The following is a 25,871-nucleotide window of genomic DNA, read 5'->3' on the forward strand; positions in this document are numbered from 1 at the left end:
ACCCAAGTGAGACCTAAATGCAACTCCTGGAGTCCACCTGGTGGAATGAGAGAATGGACTCAGGAAGGTTGTTCTTTAACCACCACATGTGCACACACACAGTATTAAAATGTTCCAAAGCAGAGAAAGAGGCAAGAAAATGGTCTGTATTCAAAATCCAATCTCTTTAGAGAGAAACCTCCAGCCAAAAGCCAACTTCTCTTTAGCTTTATTCCCCACACCCAAACAGAGCCATGGCTCGGGTGCCAGTGTCTGACATCTCAAAGGCAGAGCTGTCCACTACAGTGTGGCAGCCACATAGCTCTGATGGCAAGGAACAAAAGCAAGCATGAGAAGATTAAATATGTCCAACTTCTTGCCCCAGATTTAGTAAGGCTTAAAACAAAACAAAACAAAACAAAACAAAACAAAAACAAAGAACCAACCTGCCCTTAAAGGGTGGAACACTAAAGGCCACACCACAAAGCCCACAGCAAAGAACCGGATGCCAAAGCCAAGAAAGGACAATAAAGTTTCACATCCTGTTTGCAGGAGGAAATGGAAGCTGGAAGCAGCAGGTCCCCAGGGACTCCTTTGAGGCTGAAAGGTCTGTTTCCCTCCTGGTGAACACGCCTGCCTGGTCTCCTGTTGATCCCAAGTTCCCTCCTGTCTTCTACTCTCAAATGTTTTTCTTCCAACCCACAAAGTCAGGCTTTCCTGTCAGCTCCTGAAGGCTTTAGAAAGGATGTGAGAAGGGAGGGGACCTCAGGGCCCCCCTGCAGACACTCTCCATGTTAGGTCTCATTTCCAAAGCCAGAAGGCCTGGTCTGACCCTGGGCTGCGATTCCTCTGCCTGAAAACTGTTTACATTTGGTAGGTTTTTCTTTAGTAGTTCATAAGGACAAGTAAGCAGAGTTACTAACTAGTAAGATCAACAACTGGGAACAGTCTGAAATTTCTGCAAGTTTAGAAGTGACACATCCATAGCAGAGAAGTTGTGTCTGTAGGAGTGACTGACTGATGGCTGGCTTCCTTCCTTGCTGGCACAATGCTAAAGGGCAACTGAGACAAACTGCAAGAGCGTCATGACCCCATTTAAAACAGACCTCCCTCACCCCCTACCCTACAGATCTTTACTAGGACCACGTTTGGGCTCTGACTTGAAGAAACCACTTGTAAAAAATCCCATTTTCACAACAAAGGAAATTTAACTACACACTGGGAAATAGATATAGCCTGGCTTTCAGAATGCATCTTCCAAAGTGTTTGTGTTTGGCCATCGAGATGGCCTGGACAAGAGTTTGTTTTGCAAGACCCATGTGGTTGAAAGGGGAGAATGGATATCACCGAGTTGTTCTCTGACTTCCACACTTAAGGTGGCGTGTGCTCGTTCTCACATACAGAAGTAATGTTTTAGTTCAACATGGCAAGATGATGTTACATATGGGTGCTGCCAATCTTGTTCATTTGAGACAGGGTCTCTCTGTGTAGCCCTGTCCTGGAAACTCACTCTGCAGACCAGGCTGGCCTCAAAGTCAGTGGTTCCCTGCCACCACCTGGTTTCCATATTCTTAATTAACTTCTTTAGTTTAGCATAGTAATAATGAGTTTTATGCATGGCATTTTCATGCTGGTGCCACTATCCTTTGCTCTCACTTGTTAACCTTCCCCAATGTCCCTAATTTTTAGATTTAATATGTGTTTTTGCCTGCTTGTGTGTATGTGTGTGTGTGTGTATGTACACATGTATTCGTTTTTTGCCTCCATGTATATATGTGTACCATGTGTGTGCCTGCTACCCTTAGAGTTCTGATCTGGCTTATTGTGGATTCTGTTTATATTTTTGAGATAATATTTCACATAGTCCAATTCCTGATCTTCCTGTCTCTACATCCCAAGTGTTGGGAGGACAGGTGTGTACCATCACCCCTGGGGGGCTAGGGAGACTGATTTTGCTCTCCTTTTATGCATGTTCAAATTTTGTCAGAGTAACAGAGTCTTGACTCTCTAGGAAGCAAATTCAGGAGGATCACCATCACAGAAGAGCTTGGCTAAGTCCCTGCCACCGTTTCTACCCCAGTGGCCAGGGTCCTCCTCTGTAAAAGTTCACCTGCCCTAAACAGGGCAGGATTGGGCCTGAGATCCAGGTGGCATCAAGGCCATCCCAGTGCCTTCAGAACAAATCCCAGAGGGTCTCTCTTAGTCTTGCTTAGGTCGATGGACTCAGGCCTCCATGAGAGCCTGCGGATGGGGTTGGCATGTTGCCTGTGCAGCTGAGAAGCCAGAGCCCATGCAGGAGGAAGGCCAGCAACCCTGAGTCCTCCCTTGAGAGAAGTATAGATGATGGGAGCCTCTGTAAGGGGACCTCTGAACATCGAGTTAAGGAGCTAGAGATCAGGCCACACAGAAACACCTGCAGAAGTCCTGTTTTAGGCCTTGGGGACCGTGGCACAAAGGCTCTGAAGCAGGCACATGGGTGGTGCAGACAGGGGAAAGGCTGGTTTGGCTAGGTTGGTACAAATGGAAAGGCTTCTTTTTCTTTCTGATTAAAAAGAAGCAGACACCACCATTCAGAAATTGGAAAAAAAAATGTATTAAAGTATTCACAGAAGTACAAATGAAAATATCAAAAAGTAACAATAAACTTGACATTTCTCCCTAGCTGGATACATTTCCTTTGAGAAAATACAGACAGAAATTTTAATCTGTAAGCCATCCCTTTTAGGTGTCCATTTACAATTCTCAAGTAAGTTTTAGGATGTCACTTTCTTTGCATCAGAAGACATGGGAAGGGCAGGTCTGCCAGCTGGATGTGACCTCACTGTTATCTGTAGCCAGGCCCCAGAATGTAGAGTTGCAGGAAACAGACATCCTCCAACAGGGAGGTGGTGTGGGGAGTTAGGATCCTGCAAGCAGCTGGATCACCCCGGATGCCGATGGTGAACTACTCCAGCCTAGGGGAGGTTGGCTCAGGCTGGATGATCTGGCTATGACTGGGCAGGGAAGTCATACAAAGGCCACTGAGTACCAGCATTATATACATGGTCTCAGCTCAGCGGGAAGCCAGTAAAGCACATGTGGGGGGGGGTGACTTGGATGTGCAGTTTGTTCATACAATTGCTGAGAAGAAAAACGAAGTCCCTCTGGCCCCTCTGAAGTCCTTCCCATGTTAACGTCATCCTTGGGCTCTGCAATCTGTACCCTTTTAGCCATGCACACCCTTGGTCAGCTGTGCTGTCCACAGTGACAAAAGTTTATCAGTGAGACCTCAGTGTCCACTGAAGGCAAGCTTAAACTGAAAGTGCTCTCATATTTTAGAACAGCGTCAACAAAAACTCCTCTAACTGTCCTCAGGCAGCACGGTTAATGGATGGTGTGCGTCAGCTAGCACTGGACAAATGGTTCTGATACCGTGAGAAGCTCACTTCCACTGAACATGTCTAACTACAAGAAATGCTAAGACTGGTTGAGCCCTTAGGTGAAAAGGCCACGTCTGTTGGATGTACTAATAGTTGTGTGAAATCTCCAATAAGGCAAACTATAACACTCCATATCAGGGATGTTTCTGAAACTTTCCAATTAGAAATGACTCTGAAAGAACACACAGAAACAGCAAGACAATTTACACTTACGTAGACTCATACCATTTCCTCATGCATCACTGGCCTCTCACATCAGAAAGATTAAATAGAATATACATATCCTTTATACACATTTTCTTCTCTGAGTATAAACGTGCTTGTCCTTGCTTGAGTCAAGGCCACACATAGTTATGGGCATTTGCTGCACAAGAGTCCAGTTTGGATTTGTTTCTTGCTTAAAATGTTTGGGGTCTTCTCTTAGTCTTTCCGGATGTCCGCATACACCACAGACTCTGACTTATTAATCTTGCCACTGTGATGTCCGCCAGAGTGGTCTAACTGTGCATATATGACTGGGCCCTGGAGGAGAGAAGCCAAATTAGAGGTTTGGAAAACAAAAACAAAGACAAAAACCCATGGTTCCTAAGCTCCAGAAACAGAAGCAATCATTAAAGCTATACTCTAGGCTTTCAAAGCAAGGACTCCTCCCCTTCAAAGAATCCATGTTTTTTTATGATGATGTTTGGGATTGACTTAAAGCCAGATCGGGCATCCCCTGAAGCCACCAAAGCTGTTATTCCCTTTGGTTTTGAGTATACTTAGACATTTCTATAAAAATATTACATTCCTTTTTGGCAATGCCCCTTATTTTACCAGCTGCCAAAGCACTCATCAGCCTTTGCAACTGGGACCATAAGGACTTGATTGAGCCCTTGGGCAACCCAAGGGAGCACTGAGATGTTGAGTTTCAGAGTCATCCAGGTAGGAAATTATGTCATCCATATAATTTGTGCTGGTCACTCTATACATATAGATTCTCAAAACATTTTAAACATTCAGTATAAATACAACATAACCCTTTCAGACTGACCTTGCCACAATTGATTAAAGGTTTGTTGCTTTGTGTGCCCCCTTTCTTTGGTGTTGGGGACCAGTCTTTGGGTCTTGGATAGGCTGGGGATGCCTTCTGCCACTGAGCTAGCTGCATTACCATATTGCCTCTCTGAGGTCTGATACCAGTTAACTGTTCTTCCAAATTCATTTGTTTTGTTTTGCTTTTAATTCACAATCTAAGAAATGTAAAGAAAAACTCTACAAGCCCCCCCCCCCCAACACCAAGGAAGCCAACATAGTGGCTGTCAGAGTCCAATCTAGGAGAGCAAGAGAGGCTGGGCTTCTGGGAGCCGAGGGAACAAAATCTGGACAGGGGCTAATGGTTCAACTACCGGGGGCAGTTTACATTTATGACTTTTCCATTTCCTTTTAAAGCTGTAAAATTGTAAATAAAGAGAACAAAACAGCTCTGGTTTAAAAAGAAAAAATGCAGTACGACCCAAAGTCAGGTCTTCTCTCAGTCCAGGGAACTTTTCGAAGTTAATGGTGTCCTTCAGCTTTCTACTATAATAAAACAACAAAAGCAGGAGCAAAACCCTCAGCAGCCAGGAGCCCAGCCTGTGCCCTCCTCCAGTGTGTAAGCATTCTGACTTCCACAGAAAAGATAGGCCCAGGCACAGGGCTGTGTAATGGTAGCTCAGAAGTAAGACCAGTCAGTCATCAGACCTATCTGGACTTGGGTATACCCAAGCCACTCTCAGAATTCCTGAGGTACTTTCTACACAGACTGGCAGATGGCCACATGGTGGCTACCAGGCATACACTGAATAAGCTGTAATGACGAGACTGGAATGGTACCTGTGGATAACCTAGGCTTGGCAGTGAGCACCCAATGGATGCCAGCTGTGACCGCCAGCATCACGTCACACAACTATACTCTAAAAACACTGATCCAGAAAACCAAAGGCAGAGTGCCCACCTGCCTGGTCTGCAGAGCTGGCTGTTTTAAGGACTTCTTTTTGGAGTGGAGGTGTTGCCTAGTAGTGGGTAAGCAACACTGTGTGTGAACAGGAAACAAAGAAAAACACACAGACTTGTATGCAACAGTCAGTAAGTGTTAACAATCCAGGAAGTATTTCCCGTGAGACAATAATGGTGTTTTATGTGGAGACTGCCTGCAAAGGCAATGAAAGGGACTGAAGAACAGTTATCTGCAGGTGCCTGGTTAGTCCAGTCCTTCCTCCCCTGACCAAACAACAGTGGTAAGTCAGGTGCTATGAGACCCAGTCACCTAGAAGGGGCCAGACTAGATGGAGGGATGGATAAAATGGTTGAGGTGGGGTCAGCTCTGTCTGGAACAGGTCTCAGACACCTGGTTTTGGAGCTACTAAAAGATGATGCACACTGGGGACTGTGGAGCATGCCTCAAGACCTTGATTTTGACAATCAGGAGACCACTTTGGACTTTGAGAGAATCCAGGGAAACAACTGAGCTCACTACTTCTAAGAGAGCCACAAGAGGGCGGGTAAGGATACAGAAGAAAAGAACAGCACGGGACCCACAGGAGCCTAACTGCTTTACTACACAGTTCAACATTTAACCGCTAACCCCCCTGTACTCCCTACAATGGCTATTACAAAATAATGAAGTGAAAATTTTATTTGGCTGCCACCCCAATAATTTACTACACAGACAGGTCTTAAGAATGTTCAAGAAGCCAGGTGTGGTGGTGCTCACCTTTGATCCCAGTACTCGGGAAGCAGAGACAGGTGGCTTTCTATGAGTTCAGGGCCAGCCTGAGCTACAGAGGCACCCTGTTTCAAGAATGAGTTTAAAGAGGCAACCAGCTCTGAATTCTGCCTTTGTGACATTTAGCTTCACACCAGAACATGGAAGTCCAACAAGAGGGTTCTTCTGGATGTCTCTGCATAGCAGTGAGTCTACTTGGCTCAGTAGCAGTGTGCTTCCTCGAGACTCTGCAGTGTTGGGTAATTTGACTCTGATCCCTCGGACTTGATATGACTCAGTTTCTGTTCTGAAACCACGGTCTCACTCTCGTAACCCTGGCTAGTCTGGAACTTGCTATGCAGACCAGGAAGCCTGGAACTTAGCATAGCCTGAAGAGACTCACTTTCAGCCCCTCAGCACTCCAAGAGGGAGCGCCTGCCTTCACCACAAGCTCACCACAAGCTCACTGTGCTCACTGCCTGAGGGTCTGAGAGGGAACACCTGCCTTCACGTGCTCACCGACTACTGGCAAAACACTATTTCCAAGATTTACTTCACCATGTTTTAAAAGCCAAACACAAAACTCAAACACTGTGTGTTTTGACTCTGAAACAAGATCAGTTCTGCCTATTGACAGAGTTGACAAGAATTGGTCTGGCAGGGAAGAATTTGCACGTGTCCTAGAACCGGACGGACTCAGGTCTTAAGGCCAGCTCAGCCAGTGTCACTTGAGTGACAACCCAGAGCAAAGCAGAGTGGTGAAGCAATACATCATGCAAGACCCCGTGAGAACTAACTGGGAAGGAATCTGCATGAGATGTATATTTGGAGACCTCCCAGTGACATATAAATATTCCACGGAATCGCCATTCTCCAGAAACATGTCTTTTGCATGCCAAGTATTGACTTTTTCCAGAAAAGGATTCAGAAAACCAGCTCCTCCAGTATTCATACAAATCATCTTAAACCAGTTGTGGTAAAAATGAAGCTTCATAAAGGTGTCTTATCTTTCCTCCCATGCTCTAACCAGAGACTGCCTAATTCAACTCCCAAGTCCATCCTGCCTCCTGCTGTGCTGGCAGACCCTTACTGTGTTTCTGCTATTCACCATCACTTTTGCTGAGGCTAAGGACTTCATTTGGGTTCCCTAGCGTGAATTAAGATGTTATCTCAGCCAGTCACAATTACTGACCCTTGCAGGTAACTGGAAGTGACCCACTCTTGGCCTAAGGGGCTTAGGAAAAAAGTCTGTGGGGGCTTCTGGCAAATGTCTCATTTGGAATAGATACTTCACACAAGGAGACCTGGAGTTTCTTTCTTTTATCCATTTTAACATGATGCCAAAAGCTGAGAGAAAAGGGCGGCAAAACAAGATAGTTTGAAACTAGTCACAGTGGTGGTCCTGTAATCCTAGCACTTAGGAATCTGCAATAGGAGAATTGTTCAAGGTCAGACTGGGCTACTCATGGCAAGACCCTGTCTCAAAAATCAAACCTGAAAAAAGAAACTGCAGAGATGAGTAGACAGCGCCCTTGAATTTTTATCTCCAGTGATAATGCTGTGGCCCTGGAAGGTACCCTCAAACATGGAGCTGCGGTGATATACTGTTTATGATTTATTAAAGCTTGCCTGAGGATTCAGAAAGCAAAGTCAGCCACAAGCCATAGAGGTGAGGCGGTGGTGGAACACACGTTTAATCTCACGACTCAGATTTAAGAGGTAGACTGATCTCTGTTAGTTCAAGACCACCATGGCCTACACAAGAATGAAGAGTAACAGAGCTCATGCCTTTGATCCCAGCACCTGGGATACCATGCCTTTGATCCCAGCATTAGGGAGGTATAGTAGACAGAAATGGTCTCAGAGCTGGCATTCATTCTCCAGCCACTTTGAGGATAGAAGGCATTTATTTATTCTCCAGCCACATTGAGGTTAGGAAGACACTGAAGTCTCAGGATTCTCCAGCCACGCTGAGGAGAGGAAGCAGTCTGAGGTTTGGTGGAGCCAGAATCGCCTTTCAGTCTGAGGTAGATTAAGAGCTAATGACCAGGTGCTTTGCTTTTCTGATCTTCAGCTTGAAGCTTGAACCCCGATATCAGTCTCTGGGTCTTTTATTTTTCATGTTACACGGAGGTGCTTTCAGTACTCTCGGGAGCAGCTGCCTGAGAGGGAGGTACCGCAGACACATTATCTCAAGGTAAGCAAAAGCATCCATCAGGATCGCTAGTGTCTAAGGACTGTGGGGACTGAGGGCCATGTGAAGTAAATGTTGAACCCTAGCAGAGAAGCCTCCATTGTGAGCTAGCACAACCATGGAAGCAATCATTAAAACAACAAAAAACCCTACCCAGTAAATCTGCAAATCATTCCATTCCAATCCACAGTATTGTGCTAACAGCCAATGGAGTTACAAGTTCCACAGACAGGCATGGCAGAAACTTCATTAATTATAACTTTTAAAAAGCACAAACATGACTTAAAAAATAACCACAGAAGACTAAATGTGCTTCTTTTTGAGATCTGGTCTTGTAAGCAGCCAGACTGGCCCCCTGACTCAGACTCCCAAGTGCTATCTATCTTGGAAATTAATCTAGGGTTTTGTGCAGTGTTAAAAAGTATATTCTCTGACACTGAGATCACTAACTCTCCAACTTGTAATTGAGGTGTTCTGAATATTTATAGCCAGTGTAATTAATGTGGCTGAGTTTACCACAGTCCCTTTTGGGGGTTGGGTTTTTTGTTGTTTGTTTTTGTTTTTTCCAGACACAGGGTTTCTCTGTGTAACAGTCCTGGCCCTGCTGGAACTCACTCTGTAGACCAGACTGGCCTCAAATTCACAGAGATCCACCTGCCTCTGCCTTCTGAGTGCTGGGATTAAAGATTAAAGGCATGCACTTCCACTGCCTGGCTACAGCCCCTTTTCATTCTCCGGTCTGTTTCCCATGATTTCAGTCATAGTCAAAGGCTGCCTCCCCCTTCCCCCCCCCTGCAAAAAAAAATTAATTAGAAAATTCCAGTTTTATTTTGTTTTTGGCATACTTCATTTTGAATAGTATCCATTGCTAATCTTTGTTGTCGGTAATCACTGCTGTACATCTCCCCTCCTGCTCTTAGTTTTCATCAGTCCCACTCTGTAAGTCAGGCTGGAATTCATTGTCTCTCAGGCTGGCCTGCAGCTTGTGGTTAGTTCGTCGATCTCTATCCAGCACAGCTGTCCTGGTCTGTGAGCCTCGCCCAGTGTTTGAGGACCACCTGTTTGACACATTCTATCTCCTCGTTTAAGAATCCCAGTATCTGTCATTTCTGGATTTGTATTTTAAAAGGTTTATTAATAATTCTATGTGTATAAATGTTTGCTTGAATATATGTATGTGCACCGTGTGTGCCTGGTGCCCAAGGAAGCCAGAAGAGGGTGGCCCAGAATTGGAGTTATAGATAATTGTGAGCCACTCTGGGAGTTAGAAACCAAACCTGGATCCTTTGCAAATGCAGCACGCGCTCTTAACTGCTGAGCCATCTCTCCAGCCCCCAGTGGATCATTGGTTTCTATTTGCTGATTTCTTTTAGTTACCACCCCACCCCCCAATGGAACACTTCAAATTTGTGTGTCATCCTTGTGCAGGGACCATGCTAATCTTCTCTGTATCGTTCCAACTTTAGTGCTGCCAGTGAGCACTAGTTATCTCCTTCTATGCCTTGTTTATTTCCCTCTGCCCTCTTTGAGGCAGGGTTTCTATGTAGCCCAGCTTGGTCTTCAGGCAATCCTCCTGCATCAGCCTCCTAAATACTGGTATTACAAGTATGTGTTACCGAACCTGGCCATATGCCTAGTCACTTTTGATTGATACCAGACATTATGAATTTTACACTATTGGGCACTGGCTTGTTGGGGATTGTTTCATTCTGAATGAGTTGAAACTCTAAAGGCTTCTTTTCAAACGCTGTAAAAAATGGGTTGAGTACCCTTTATTTGGATATTACTTTAAGCACCTACAAAGGTATGACTACTCTAAGCACCAGAGCTAACATGTTTCTCCTGGTGAGCTCTAAGCACTGTAGTTCTTTCCTTGCTCTCAAAAGTGTTCTACCTCCTCATGCAAGCTAGGTAAGTGCTCTCCTAGTGAGCCAACCTCATTAACTTTCATCTGTAATGAGGAAGGGCATCCCCATGGAGCATGTGACACACCTGGACAGAGAAAAGACCAAGAAAGTAGGATACTCTGTGGTCTACGGAGCAGGGAAAGAACGACTTGCTGCCTGCCTTGGAGTCACTGTTCTGGAAGCCACCCACTTTTTGATGAGATTTTTTTTTGCAGAAGTACAAGAAAATCAAGGACTTTTCCCAGCCCAGTGTCACCATGCAGGCTATGTGATGTCCATCTTGGGTAGAAGGAGACCTCTGCCAAGGATCTGTGCAACGGACCAGAAGCTTCTGGCACAAGCAGAGCGACAGGCAATAAACTCTGTGGTACAAGGTTCAGCCGCAGACCTCTGTAAGCTAGCCATGATCTGAATATTTGCTGCAGTGGCCACGTTCCCCAACCACGAAAGACAGGTTAGTTGCCCAAATTCATGATGAGCTGCTGTTTGAAGTGAGAAATTCTCAGATCCCTGAGTTTGCAGCTCTAGTCAGAAGGATCATGGAGTCCTTGCAACACGTGCAGAGCCTGGACTTGCAGCTACAGGTGCCCCTAAAGGTGAATTTGAGTGTTGGCAGCTCATGGGGACACCTGGTCCCATTGTAGGAGACCCTGGCCTCATCCTGAGCCACAACAAATCTGAGCCAGCTACCAGTGAGGTCCCTCTTCGGTACCTACCCCAACCAAGTACATTTTTTCATCTTAAGTTTGTCTGTAGCCCTGGGCAATAATGGGAGGAAAGAGTTGGTTTCCACCAGTCCATCCTGCAGCCTTTCCCCAGGTCATCCATCAGCTTGCACTCTGAGTGCCAGACTGATGCAGGTCACAATGACCCTGGGTCACTACCTGAAGTAAATGCCTAATAAGAAAAAAACAGTGTTCTACCATGTATGCACAAGTCTATACCCAGCCCACAACTCCCCGTCCCACGGTTCAGTGACACAGCTGAGTCCAGTTGTTCCCACTCTCCCTCTCTGTACTAGGCTGTGGCACACTGCTGCAATCATGGGACCTGCACTGTCCCTTTTCTTTGAGAGATCAGAGTGTTGTGTGACCTATTTTACAATGTCTTGAAAGCCATGTTTCACTGTTTGAAACTCAAGCGTTTGTTTTCAGCAGAAGGGCAATGCCTACCTCACTCCAAGGGCAGAACAAAACTTCCCCCAAAGCTTCTTTAGCCATTAAACCTATCTGTAACTCTTCTTACTTCATTACAGTCTTATTCTTAGTCAGAACCCAAATCAGTAAACTGAGGTATATTGTGGCAATGCAGGGAGGAAGAGGGGGATGGGGACAGGAACAGGGTTTGAATCTGATGCTGCCATAGAAAGCCTGCTGTCAAAAAAAAAAAAGAAAGAAAGAAAGAAAGCCTGCTGTCTAGCAGACTGGGCTTGAACCCCAATCCTGATACTGTAGTGTGCTTTTAGAAATTCAGAACAACCCCTCAATTTCCTCATTGAAGTTTCATTACCACATATAAAAACCTATGGAACATAAATATGTATTTATGTATGTATGTATATGTGTGTATACATATATACATATATACACATATACATACATACATACATATATATACATATATATATATATATATATACACATATATACACACACACTGTTTGTGAAATTCAGTCCCTTTAGCTATTCCCTCTTTAAGGCAAAGTAGAATTGGCCAAACTCCTTAGGATGATTTCTGTTGCACACAGACCCCACGGGCACTAAGCTATGACACTCTGATGGAGCCATAGTTATGGCTCAAAACCACATAGCAAATGTACAACATGAAGCAGGGTGCTGGGCCCTGTGTGAAATAAACTCAGAACCCCCACAGGAAGCAGACACCAAACACCCGTCCTTATTCATCTAGCCTATAAATTATCGGGATAAACATTTCCTCTCGATTAACAGTTTTAGATTAAATTTATGTTGTTTCTATGGTTTGAGTATTTTGCCTGCACATATGTACGTTCACCACAGCTGTGTCTGGAGCCTGTGGTGGTCAGGAGAGGGTACCAGACTGCCTGGAACTATAGTTATAAATGATTGTGAGCCACCTTGTGGGTTCTGGGAACTGAACCAGGGTCCTCTGCAAGAGCAGCCAAGTGCTCCCAACCATCGGGCCATCTCTCCAGCCCCTCAATTTTTTTTCTAAAGAAAATCAATTTTCTGTTTTATTATCAATACCAAGAATATCAAAACTTTTCCCTGAAAACAAATTTTCTGGTATTCTGCATCCTGACTACTGTGGCTGAGGTTGAAATATATTTTTTGTTTTATTATTATTAAAACTAAGAACAACTTCCCCTGCTAATTTCTATGTGTGCATGCACATGTGCACCCATGAATATATGTGCACATGCTAAAGACTACCTTGTATGTATGTGGTTTCTCGGGTGCCTTCCACTTTCCTTTGGATAGCCCCACCCCACCCCATTTTTTTTTTTTTTTGAGACAATCTTCCTACATAGCCTTGGCTGTCCTGGAACTCACTATGTAGACCAGGCTGGCCTTGAACTGACAGAAATCCACCTGCTTCTGCCTCTCTAGTGCTAGGATTAAAGGTGGGACCACCATGCCCAGTGAGACAGAGTCTAGAACCCGGGACTTGCCAATTAGGCTAAGCTAGCTGGCCAGTGAGCCTAAGGGGTCCATCGTCCCTACCTCTCCATCACTGTCACAGTAAGTGCATGTCACCACATATGGCTTCCCCTCTTTTCGGTGTATTCTGAGGACTAAACCCAGGTCCTCTTCCAAGAACTTTCCTGAACGAAGTATCGCCCAGCTCTTCTCTACCAAATTCTTAAAGAGTTCTTTAGAATATAGTTCACTAGATTTTATTTTCTTGGATACTGAAGAACATCCTACAGCCGACAAAGCCACTTGCTACTTGCTACTTGGGCCAAAGGATACTCCTTTTAATTAATGTTAGTGGTTCTTTGCAACACATTTTCCTGTGGTCTTCTTAGGCCGGCCCTAAATTTAATTCCTCCAGCTTCCTCTCTGTCTCCACATGTCTACTACAGTGAGAATATGACAGTATTCTCCTTCATACACAAGGAGTTAGAGCATACCAAACCTTAGGGTGCACGAAACCTTAGGTGCAGTGACATCAGCTGTTACCTGGTGAGATCCTGCGGAAGGCGGACTCTTTACTAGGCCCTCTGTGTCGGAGGGGTACTTCCGTGGAGCCTGCTTAACTGGTGACAAACGCTCTGATGTACTGCAGCTGATGAAGTGACAATTTGAAGAACAAATGTAAAAACGAAAAATTACAATAAATGGAAACAAAAGTATAGTGATGCAAGTGATGGCACATGGAAGCAACAGAGACATAAAAGCAAAACAACAGAAAACAAAACGGTGGGACTCCAGAAAAATCTACAGCTTAAAACTATCTTCCCCTCCTGAATCTCTGGCATTGGTCTAACCGAGTCAGCAAGACGCTGAGGGCAGCAAGTAGCAACACTGTTTCTGTGCAGTATACGGTTTTCCCTCTTGCCACCCACTGCTTCAGGATTAATGTTTAAAGAGTTAAATTCTTCTAGCTTAATGGGGAAATGCTTTAGTCATCACGAAGGAAAGACTCTTCCAGATGACTTTGGAGAGTCACAGGTCCACATCCAGATTCAGCCCTGTGCTTCCCCTTCTCCTTCATTCTTTAGTTTCCCCGCGTTTTGTTTCCCTATCAACATCACAACCAACCAAAACCAAAGCCACAAAAACCTCAAAACACAAACAGCCAGGAAGTCCCGACCCATGAGAAACTATGGAATGCTACCTGGAATGTCACGTGGACCGAACTCTGAGAGAAGTATGGGGACATCTTTACAAAGTGCTACCTCATGAATAAGTGAGGGAAACTGAACAGGCAGCAGGTTATGAGGGCTAACATACTATCTTAAGAAGTAAGGAGTCTGGAGAGGACCAGTACGAAGTGTCAATACTAAGACCAATGCATCCTGGGCACTTTGCAAACTGGCCTCTACATGTCCTAAACCAAACTTTGATTATTCTAACCCAAAGGAGGTCTTAATCATGAACAATAAAATTCATGTATAAAAATCACACATATTTTACATGAAGGGCATGCACGCAAACACACAACACACAACACACAACACACAACACACACACACACACACACACACACACACACACACACACTGAGATGGACCTAATTTCATCTGGATGTTATGTTTTCAGTACAGTCAAATGACACACGTATGAACAGACCATAATAGCTGTTGGGTTAGCACTGAGCTATCTGGTTAGTGTCAACATTGGGAATGGGCTGAACATATACACATAATGTTAACAGCAATGGGCAATGTAATCAGTTACCATGTGTCTAGTGAGTGGAAGAGCCCTGTTACAGTGCCAATGTGTCTTCTCTGTCAGCTGTTTTTTTAAGGGAAGATAAGTAGGTCCTAGCACACCAAGGAAGAAAAGCGGGAAATGGTGTGTGGGGAGGGAAGAGGGATGACTAAAGTGAGAACAGAGACAACCGTGATGCCATGCAGAACCGAAGAAACATCTTTCCGCTCACTTTATTAACTCCAAGCGAGAACTATGGTCTGAGTTACTACCTTAGATTAGTCTCGTGTTGAAAACCATCAATCCCACTGTATTTAATCACAAAACACACCCATGCAAGGGAGCAATAGTCAGCAGAAGAGACGCATTCCAAGCAAGTAATACCTGAATCAGAACACTCAGACTTGTTTAAACACAGCACTCCTAACATCTCGAGGTCAGCAAAGACCACAGAGAGGCTCCAGCCATTCGGTCATGCAACCCTCTCTGACCACAGTTCCTCTAGGATGGCTCTGGTTAGTTCATGTGTGTGTGATGCTGCTCGGGCTATACCAACTTCAATGCAGCCTTCATACTCAAGTCTTACCTCGTGAGTGCTATAGCTTATATGGGTTAGCTTTCCAGCTAGAGTGGGGAAAAGAGAAGGTCTTGCAGTTAGACACAGCTCTACACCAGACAGTCCCTGGTGAAACACTGTAACAAAGCCACATCTTCTTTCTTCCTGTTATGTTTTGACATTAACTCTTACTTTAGGTGCAAGCAACCAGGAAAGAGCAAGGGGAGGAAGCTGCTCAGATTGTAGTGGGGTAGGAACTATAGCAGAAAGAAGCCCTGCATTTATTGTCATTTACCAGCAGACCAAGCAAGAGGAAATCCTTTGTAAGATTAGTAGCAACACGTTGCACTACAATTAAACTATTTTTTAAACTTTTCTCATTTCAATTTTTTTTTTTTTTACATTTATTTGTGTGTGGGGAATCCCAGGGTGGAGTGGGGGAGGCACACACTTGTATACCATGGCATGCAAATGGAGATCAAAGAATGTGTGAGGAGTTAGTTCCCTACCAGATGGGCTTCAGGGATCAAACTCTGTTCATTTATCTTGGGGGCAACCATCTTAACTGCTGAACTATCTTACCAGGTCCCGTTGTTATTCTGAGACAAGGTTTTATTAGCCCAGGGTGGCCTCAAACCCACTATATAGCCAAGTGTGACCTTGAACTATTTCCCAAGGACTAGAATTATGGACATTTGCCACCATGCCTGGCAAAATTAAACCCTTAAGTTGGGTAAGTGATGTCTGTGGCTTAAGAATTCTAATTGCTGAGTGGATGGCACTGAAACTCAGCACCCAACTGCTGAGCAGTTCATCTCCCCAAGCCTCAGAAGGAAACTACAGAAGAGAGCTTGGCATCCTTTCTGCTGCTAACAGCAAGCCCCTGACATCCGCTTCCTCACACCAATACCTAGGACAGCTTGGGCCCGATGGAAAAATCAAACAGCACTTTTCCTATTAAAAAGTAAGTTTTTAATAAAGCCTGACTTCTTTCCAATCCTTCTCTGACAGACAGCATCTCTTACCCAGTGTAATCTCGTTTCGAGTGTTTTCTTCTGTAGAGTACAACCAGAACCAGACTGATGAGCAGAGTGAGGCCGAGGACCACAGCAGTGACGGTGCCCACCACCACCCAAACCAGGAACACCAACAAATTGTCTAGAGGAAAGAACAGTGGGGAGGGGGTAAGGGGAGGGAGGGGGCACACAGAGAAGAAATGGAATTTTGTTAATTTCATAAGCAAGACTCTTCCCTTGGTAGTTACCATTTATTTATCCTCTTTTATTAGCCAGACTACAGAGAGGTGTCTAATGACCCACAGCTGGCACACCAATGACATTTCAGTTGAAAATGACCTAGAGAGCCAAGTATTTCTAGACCCATAGCCCCAACCCCAACAACGACATTCTACAGTCAAAGCAAATCTGGAGATGTGAATTTACAACAATCATCCCCAGCATCAGGCAACCTCAAAAGGAGACACAGGAACTTTCCCTCCCGCACATCTTCAAACAAGGGAAGAAATTTCTGTATTGCTGTAAGAGACACTAAAATATCATCTTAGACAATATCAAATAGGCCCAATCTCCTTTTCCTATAGCCCACTTCATCCAGCCATAGTGAATTTGATCATTCTTGCTCTTAACACTGAACAACAAATATGCCTGAAATCAAAGCCACAGCTCCAGACACAGGTATGGAAAGAGAAGCCACCTGTTGTGTTGAATGAGCAGCAGTTCCCCAACCATCAGCTCTGCTGGGCTAAACCTTGAGCCCATGGAGATGAGAAACACAGCTGGAAGGCAAGAACCATCCCAGCATGGCTTGAGTACTTGGCCAGCATTTGTAAGACCTAGGGTTTGATATCCAACACCATAAAAATAAATTCCCAAGACATTTTTTCCCCAATGCACCTTGAAACATAAATCTTATTCCCCAGCTACACATGATAAAAGACATTGTGTTCATCACTTCAACCACTGTGGGAAGTACCTATTTCCACCACATGGAGCCTAATGTGCCCAGGCCGGACAACGATATCAGGAGGATTTTTGACATCACAGATATAGGTGCCGTTGTGAACAGCCTGAATATTTTCTATATTGATTGATGCGTCTTTCTTTTCAAGGTCCCCAGCCCAGGTGACTCGGTCTTTAAATGGTGGATAATCCCCAATGTACACTTGTCCTTGTGAGTAGTGGAAAAACTGCAATGAGAAAACAAGAACATATGAGCTACCCTCGAAGGCAGAAGCCCTGTCATCTGTAATTAACAGCCATGCTGTGCTGTTAGGGGTTCTTTCTAAAAGGAATCCCACAGAAAGACAGCAAGCCACACAAGCAAGGGGCCTTTATTCTCTCATCTTTCTGGCCTTCACCAGAGGATGGCACAACAACAAAGTCCTTGGCCAATGCCAGGTTCACTGGTCTTCAGTTTTCCAGACTGGATCTGCAAGAAATAAATCTATGTTCCTTATCAATTACCCAGTCAGTCATTGCCACTTTATTATAGCATAAAAATGGGCTTAGAAATCTACTGTTCAGCCAGGCAGTGGTGGTGCATGCCTTTAATCCCAGTTCTCAGGTGGTAGAGGCACGCAGATCTCTGTGAGTTCAAGGCCAGCCTGGTCTACAGAGTGAGTTCTACAGAGTGAGTCCTAGGGCAGCCAGGGCTACATAATAGAGACCCTGTTTAAAAAAAGAAAGAAAGGAAGGAAGGAAGGAAGGAAGGAAGGAAGGAAGGAAGGAAGGAAGAAAAGGAAAGGAAAACCTGGAGTTATATTTATGTTCTACATATTGAAAAACCTCTGACATCCTAAAGCAGAAGAGAAACCCTCAAATTTAAGGACTTCTTTTAGACTCTTAAATAAACATGTGTGATCCATTTTAGTCTATGGAATACTGGCCATGTTTCTCACTGATGCTCTACTCCCGGAAACAGAATCTCTGCATTGACTCTCCAGACACTTGTTTGGATTCCTCCCATCTCCCTCATAGCTATTCTAAGGCAGAAACCTCAGAGCAGGCACTCTACATTTCTTACCTTTCTTAAATCATACCCAACTAGACCTAGTAAGGAAGTTAAATAAATTAATATTTTCTGTTTAGAGGTTCCCATTAGTAAATGCTGAAGGATATGGGCTCACCCAAGACTTTGCTTCAACCTAGACATGATGCTTTTCCTCAGAAGACTTAACTTCAACGAGGACACAGCTTTTTGGGGGCGGGGGAGGGGATTCCGAGACAGGGTTTCTTTGTGTACTCCAGGCTGTCCCAGAACTCAGTCTGTAGATCAGGCTGGCTTTGAACTCAAGAGATCCACCTCTTTCTGCCTCCTAAATGCTGGGATTAAAGACGTGTGCCGCCACCACTCCTGGTGGGAATAGACAGCTTTGACATCACATTTTAGCATAAAGCCACTTGGGCCAAACAAAAGCTGTTTTGATTTCAGTAATTACAGTCATTTACAGTCTGTGTTTTCCCAGGGGACACCATGAGGGACTCACATCTATCCACACCCAACAGGAAGTTTCTATGTTCCTTGAGGAATGGTGGAGAGGGTTATGGTCCACTCTTCCTTCCTTCCCCCAACTCTCCTCATAGAAGTAGGATGATTATGGCATAGGCATACAGTGAACCAGAATCTAGACTAAGTACCTATAAGCAGTAGGCTGAACTGTGGGAACTCCATGGTGCTGACAATGGCTTGGCAGCTAGAGAGGAGCTTGGCGGCATCAGAGAATAGCAGAGAGTATCATATGGGAAGGCAGAACAAGTGTTCTAGTGCAAGACTCTAATGTTTCTAGAGTCCCTAACTCATCATGGGAATGATGCTCTTATCATTTCACCTAATGTCATCCTAATGACCTCCAAAAAAAAAGGCTTATGGGACGAAGCTTCCAACATGAACTCTTGGGGAACACATTCAAACTACAGCACTCATCAGCCAGAGAAGAGTTGCCATTCTGTTTGTGTTTTTGTTTGTTTGTTTGTTTGTTTTTGAGACAGGGTATCACCATGTAGATCTGGCTATTCTGTAACTCACTCTGTAGACCAGAGTGGCCTCAGACTTACAGAGATTCCCCCACTTTTGCCTCCCAAGTTCTGGGATTAAAGGTGTGTGCCACCACACCTGGCTCAGGTATTAGATACTTTTAGTGCCAAGTACTGACAACCTAAAATGTAGAACATTGCTAAAGCAGGTGCCAGTATCCAAAGGACACACAGCGAACCAACAGGACAAGAGTACATGAATTCTATTATTAGTACCTCAAAAGCTAGACACCATACTGAGAACCATCCTCTTCCCAACGCCCCTCTATGGGAGCTTTTATTAGCTCCATTTTATAGACACGAATAAGAACAGCTGGTCCATGTCTAATAAGCACCCACTACACAACTAGCTTCTAGCCAGTCACTGATTTTCTGTGATGATTAATCTCAATTGTTGATGAAATCTGGAAACACCAGGAAGGTGGGATTCTGAACATGCTTGAGGGGATTATCTTGACTTAGCTAACTCATATGGGAAGATCTTCCCACTGTGGTTGCCATCATTCCCTGCTTGGGATCTGGACAGTATAAAATGGAGGAAGTGAGCTGTGTAGCCATTCTCTGCTTTCCTGCTGTCACTGTGATGTGACCAGCTCCTGCAAGATGTCTTGACTCTTCCTTCCATAATGACTGCTGTGGACTGTGAGCCAAGATAAAACCCTTTCTCCTTTAAGTTGCTTCCGACAAGAGTATTTTATCACAGCATCAAGGGGGAAGCAACACAGAACCAATGCGCTTCCTGTCCAGCCTCCTAGTGCTTTCCTTCTGTTGTGTCCCTCATCACCCTGGCTCACTTCTCATGGCTCTCAAGTAAGAACAAAGACACTTTCCCCCTGCCTCTTTAGCTTCTTTTTATGTATAGAGGTGTTTTGCCTGCATTTATGTCTGTGTACCACATGTACACAGAAGTCCTCAGAGGTAAGAAGAGGGAATCAGATCCCCTGGAATTGCAGTTGTGAGCCACCACTTGAGTGATAGGAACCTGGGTCCTTAGGAAGAGCAGCAAGTGCTCTTAGCCCCAGGGCCACCTCTCCAGCCCCAAAACTGAAGCTATTTTGTTGAAGACTTTGCATACCAATGGCATGGTAAGGTCCCAGCAAATACTGAAGAGTCATACTATAAGCCAAATTAAAAAAAAACAAAACAAAACAAAAAAACATCATTACATCAGAAGGGACTATACATACCTCCATGTGTGAGATATAGATAGACAGACAGATATAGTAAAATACATAGAAATAGAAAGATGGGACAAATATAAGCTGGAAAACTGTAGGATAAAATGTGACTATAGTCGGCATGGCCCAGCAGAAGCTGCCCTGTGGAAGTGAATAATTCCAAATGCAGTCAGATGGTCAGAAGGAACAGGGGTGGGGTGTGATGGCAAGAGAAACAGAGAAATAAATAAGAAGACAAGGGAATAAGCTGCATTTAAGAGATGCAGAGCAAACTTTTTCCTGGAACATTATGAAGCAAGAGAAGAAAGAAGCCTGGAAGTGTCTCATTTCAGAAATGGATGGCAGGAGTGGACCACTGATCGCATGCTAGCAACAGGGCAGTCTGTGAGAAACAATGACCACAGCAGGAAGAGGAGGGGCAGAAGGAAGGGGTAAGAGAGTGGCTCTTACCGACACTGCGCTATCAGTGCCATCTGGCTGGAAGCTCCAGGAGACTGTGGTCAACCATCCAGTTGTATTGGGAGAATCGAATGTGCACGTCAGCTTCCCTTGTGTCCCATTCACCACGAAGATTTCTTTGGGAGTATGGACCTCCAGGGCTGACATTCTGGCTGTCACTGAAGAGAAAAGAACAAAGTTTAAGAGCAGGATGTAGTAGAAATACCACTGTATATATTTACCAAAGAAAGAGAGGCATGCTGTTTATTTGGAGACAGAGCCACATTACATAGCCCAGGCTGGTCTTGAACTCAGAATCCTCTTGCCTCTTCACCATGTTGGGATTGCAGGTAATGACAGTTTATTTTGATTTTTATTAATCAAATATTTTTCACTAGTTTGGCTATAGTTTGTCCCCCCCCCCTTTTAATTAACAAATCAACCAGGTGTGGTGGCAAATGTCTTTAATCCCAGTACTCCAAAGGCAGAGGAATCGGATCTTTGTGAGTCTGAGTATAGCCGGGTTTACACAGTGAGTTCCAGGTCAGCTAGGGGGACCTTGCCTGGGGTGGGGGGAGATCCGTTTAGGCCTGGAGTTCATCAGTTTAGAGGACATTTTAGGGCTGGAGTTCATCAGTTTAGAGGACTTTTTGCTCTTGAAGAGGACCTGGGCCCAATTCTCACTGCCCATGTGGTGGCTCTCAACCATCTATTACTCCAATTCCAGGGGATCCAATCTCCTGGGTGTGGTGCACATACATACATGCAAACAAAACTCATACATATAAAATAGAATAAATAAACCTTAAAAATTGGCAAAACAGTAAACAAACAGTAAAAGCAGCTTCATATTTACAGAAACCTGAATGCAAAGTATAGAGTTCCCACAAATTCCATCCCCCTCCTCTATCACTAACATCTGGCATAGGCATGGTACATTTGTCTCAATTATAAACAGATATTGCTACATTACTGTTAACTAGGGTCCCTAGATTATATTAGGGCTCACTCTTGTGAAGACTTTTTTTTTCTGAGTTCTATGGAGTTTAACAGTCAGTGCAACAATGTATATCCCTCTCTAAGACATCATATATAATATTTCACTATCTTAAACATCCCCAAGTGCCACTAATAAAGCATGACCTCTAGGTCCTGTCAACCCCTGGCCTTTTACAGTCTTCAAAATTTTTTGTCTCCATCAGAATACTGGGTAGTTGGAGCCACAGAGTCATACACGTCGCCTGCTCAGAGTGACTACTCTCACTGAGCAACAATCTCTTAGGCTTCCTTGATTTCTTTCTAAGTCACAGGCTGTCATGTTGTCATGAATGTGATGGATAATTACTGTCAACTTGGTAAGTCCTGGGAGGCAAGCCTTAACTAAGGTGGGAAGTCCTGAAGTAATTGTGGATTACACCATTGCATGGGCTGAGGTCCTGCACTGAATGAAAAGGAGAAAGCAACTAAAGATGAGGATTTATTAATCTCTGCCTCTGGAATATGGATGCAGTGTGACCCACCCTCTCTAAGCTCCAGCTGCCATAACTTCCTCACCAAGGCAGGCTGTAACCTGGAACTGGGAGCTGCGGTAAACCCTTTCTCCTTCAGGGCATTTCAACACAGCAACAGAAAAGTGACTAATGCAATGAGAAACACTGGCAGTCCCACAGGTTACCTACCATTCACCCATGGAAAGCTGCCTTAGGGAGACAGGTGTGGAGGCACATGCCCTTAAACCCAGTACTTGGGAGGCAGAGGCAAGCAGATTTCTGTGAGTTAGAGGCCAGCCTGGGCCAGTCTGATCTACATTAGAAGTTACAGAGTAATCCTGTCTTGAAAAACCAAACCAAACAACCACCACCACAACAAAAACAAAAAACAAAAGCAAAACCCCTACCTTTTGGGAAAAAAAGGAGAAAGTCTTCTTGAGGTTTCCCGGGTGGTCTATTTTTAATAACACAAAGGTCTTATTCTTACTTCTTTAAACAGTTTTTATATTCATCTGACACACGGGAATTATTGTACCATTAAGCTTTAGTCCCATTCATATTTAAAGCACTAAACGATTCTAAGACATTACTTGTTACTACTTAACTGATACTCTTCCTATAAAAGACTCAAGGCAGGGGCTGCAGAGATGGCTCACAGGTTAAGAGCTGCTCTTCCAGAGGTCTCAAGTTCAATTCCCAACAACCACATGGTGGGTCCCAACCATCTATTATGAGATCTGGTGCCCTCATACATGCCGACAGAACATAGTCAGCGCCCTAAAAAAAAAGACTCAAGGCAGAAAAATATGTATTTGGTTTTTTAAGTGAAACCTTACCTCCCTTGTGCTGGGGACATGAGTCCTTTAGAAAGAGCTGATCACACTAGTTTAGGTTTGTATGTTACCCTCCATGTTTGTTCAGTTAGCCTAAGTCCAGGAAATGCTAATTAAAATTTGTCTACCATTTGCAATTTAAAAATAACCCCCATACCCCGGAAGATCTGTAATTAGAGGCAACTGTGGGACTGGACAGAGGAGGCAGACTTGGTAAAAGTCTTCACTCAAAACAGGCACTTTCACAGGCTAAATGTATTTGCCCCGACAACTGTTAACTTAAAAATACCCATCTGCAAAATAAGGTATTCTAAGAGATAGTTTGGAATAAATACCTGCTGTGTTCAATTACTTACAATGTAACAGACCAGCATTGTCACAGGCCGACAGTCATTTTCTCCCCAAGGCTTAACTGACTTTAGCCAAGGAGAATAAGAGCACCCCCTCATTCCTCCCAACCATCCTGCAAATGTTTATTCTCAGCACAGAATGGGCACTTTGGCTATTCTTTTAAATAAACTGATAGCCACACTGCATCAGGCAAAATTTTTTTCTACTCACAGAGGGTGGATTATTATTATAGGGAACAATGGATTATTATTTGTGGTCCAAACCTCAAAATAAGGCTTTCTTTGAGACTAGAAGCAAACAAAAGACGTGCCTTGCAATTGTGGGCAGGCAGAAAAGCAGCCGTGGGGGAGTTGGGTTCAGAACCAACGACAAAGCACAAGAGAGGCTAGTTAACCAGCTCACTGCAGGAGACTATCTTGCCACTATGACTTACTCTGTGGTTTTGGCATATTTTCTTCAGATGTTGAGAACTGTAATTCCAGTCTCTAAAGTCCATAGACAAAGTTTCCCAATTCTGTTAAATTAGAGCCCTGGCCCAGGTCCACTTGCAAAGGGCACTTTCCTTGAGATGTTACATGTAGAACTGGGGGTAACTAGGTGAGGTCACACTGGCCTGAGACCCCAGCACTTGGAGCCCAAGGCAGGACAATAATGAGTAGAAGGCAGCCTGGCCTATGCAGTGAGAGCCTGTTTTAAAAGAAAGAAAGAAAAGAAAAGAAAAAAGAAACACAGGCAGCAGAGTTTAGAGTCAAGAAAGTTTGAGAGAAAGCAGAGCCAGATACCTAAGAGGTTCCCAGCAGTCTATGTGAGATGGGCTTGATTTAATTACTTAAAGCTGGTGACTAAAGTGGCCTTTCGTGCCAAGACACCTATCACCAGTTAATTTGAACACGTAACTCTTAGAGCCAGACTACGAATTCTAACTGCAGACAGTTCCAGTTTCTAATTTCTACCTTTCTTTTCTCGTGAAGAAACCCAATTCAGATTTACATCCTTGCTCCTCCAACCAAATGTTCTTGCTAAGGAATGCAAGGACCTCCCCAAGGCTTAGTCAATGGTTACCTTCTGAATCTTATCTGACAGAGCTCATCCTTGCTCCTTTAAATTTTCTTGTCTGGCTCTGAAAGATTATTCTCCCTCTATTCTCTTATCTCTCTGCCTGTTCCCACACCCTCTCCCAATCTCCCATAAGTTAGAGTCCCAGGATAAGCCCTCTGACCCATATGCATTCAATGTTCTTTTTTGTGACTTCATCTCACATCAGGGTTATTAAGCATCTTCCAAAAGTGGTGACTCAGAACACACAAGTGACATTTGTCACAAATTTGATATGCCCAAATCAAACTCCTAATTCCTGTCCACTGGTCTGACTTTCCTTTTCCTTCTCTCGCCGTAAATGGTCACACTCCAGGCTCCAGAGTCCTTAGTCCCTTGCCTCATATGTTCCAAAGCTATTCTCCCTACTTTAAAACAGTTTAAATCTCCCAGGGACACAGTACTGGCCTTGATCTAAGCCAGTGCTTTCACTTAGTCCACGTCAATGACCTCCTAACTGGTGTCTTTACTTCCATACCTTCCCACTTAACTGCAAGAGTTGGGAAAGTTTTGTTAAAAACAAACAAACAAAAAAACAGAGGTAGGATTACTTCACTCCTCTGCTCAAGCCTTGCAGGACCTCCCTACAGATCCAGAGTCAAGCCAGGCCTCTCACTGCTTGAGGCATCATCCTCCACCTCATTCAAACACACAGCAGCATTCACTCTTCTGAAGCAAGTGAGGAATGTATGGAGAGCACCGTGAAGGACATGAAGGACAAGCCTGGGAGAATCTCAGAGTCAGGATGATGAGAGATAAAGGGAAAGTTACTGTGGCAAATCCTCTGCATAGCTATCTCAGGAGAAAGCCGTGGGGGATGGAACCTTTGCTTAAACTTGCAAGTAGTTTCTGCATAATAACAGCAGCGAGAGTCCAGCCAGATTTTACTAAGCATACTGCAAGGGCTTCTCTTGCTTGAACCTGCATGTGTTTTCTTTCTTTTTTTTTTTTTTAAGTTAAACAGCTTAATTTTTTTTTTTTTTTTCCCATTCCTGGTACCACTTCTACCATTTACAGGGCAATATACCAGGTGTAACGAAAAGAAAAACCTACAATAAAGACCTCCAGAATGTACACCTAATGACACTACAGTGCATTAATGAACAGTTGCACATTTTGCAAACCATGCTATGACGGTCCTAAACCGCTTAAGCTTCGGTGATATTTAAGACTATGGACCGTTGTTCCTTCTATGGCTGATTTTTTTCACTGCTCCTCTAATGTATCTCAAAGTAACCTGCAGCTTTCCAAACAACTCCTTATTTTCTTCTGTAGCGGTTTTCTGCTGTTTGTTAAACC

General features: G+C 44.2%; 1 protein-coding gene and 1 pseudogene across 4 annotated transcripts in view; both read right to left on the reverse strand.

Moving 5' to 3' along the window:
- Positions 1-3,596: 3,596 nt before the first annotated feature.
- Mpzl1 (myelin protein zero like 1) overlaps positions 3,597-25,871 on the reverse strand; it is a 40,166-nt gene continuing 17,891 nt past the window's right edge. For 2 of the 4 annotated variants that reach the window (XM_051186167.1, XM_051186169.1), the window contains exons 2-6: positions 20,816-20,982; positions 17,128-17,341; positions 16,161-16,293; positions 13,386-13,491; positions 3,597-3,920 (exon numbers count right to left, since the gene is read on the reverse strand). In XM_051186167.1, coding sequence (XP_051042124.1) covers positions 3,819-3,920; positions 13,386-13,491; positions 16,161-16,293; positions 17,128-17,341; positions 20,816-20,982 — 722 coding nt within the window. In that variant the 3' untranslated portion in view covers positions 3,597-3,818. Of the gene's footprint in view, positions 3,921-8,011; positions 8,286-13,385; positions 13,492-16,160; positions 16,294-17,127; positions 17,342-20,815; positions 20,983-25,871 lie in introns of those variants that run through there. The other 2 variants (XM_051186168.1, XM_051186170.1) reach the window with 2 other exon arrangements.
- LOC127223764 (uncharacterized) lies at positions 9,708-9,802 on the reverse strand (annotated as a pseudogene).

The sequence above is a fragment of the Phodopus roborovskii genome, unplaced genomic scaffold, assembly GCF_943737965.1.
Source record: "Phodopus roborovskii unplaced genomic scaffold, PHOROB, whole genome shotgun sequence".
NCBI lineage: Eukaryota > Metazoa > Chordata > Mammalia > Rodentia > Cricetidae > Phodopus > Phodopus roborovskii.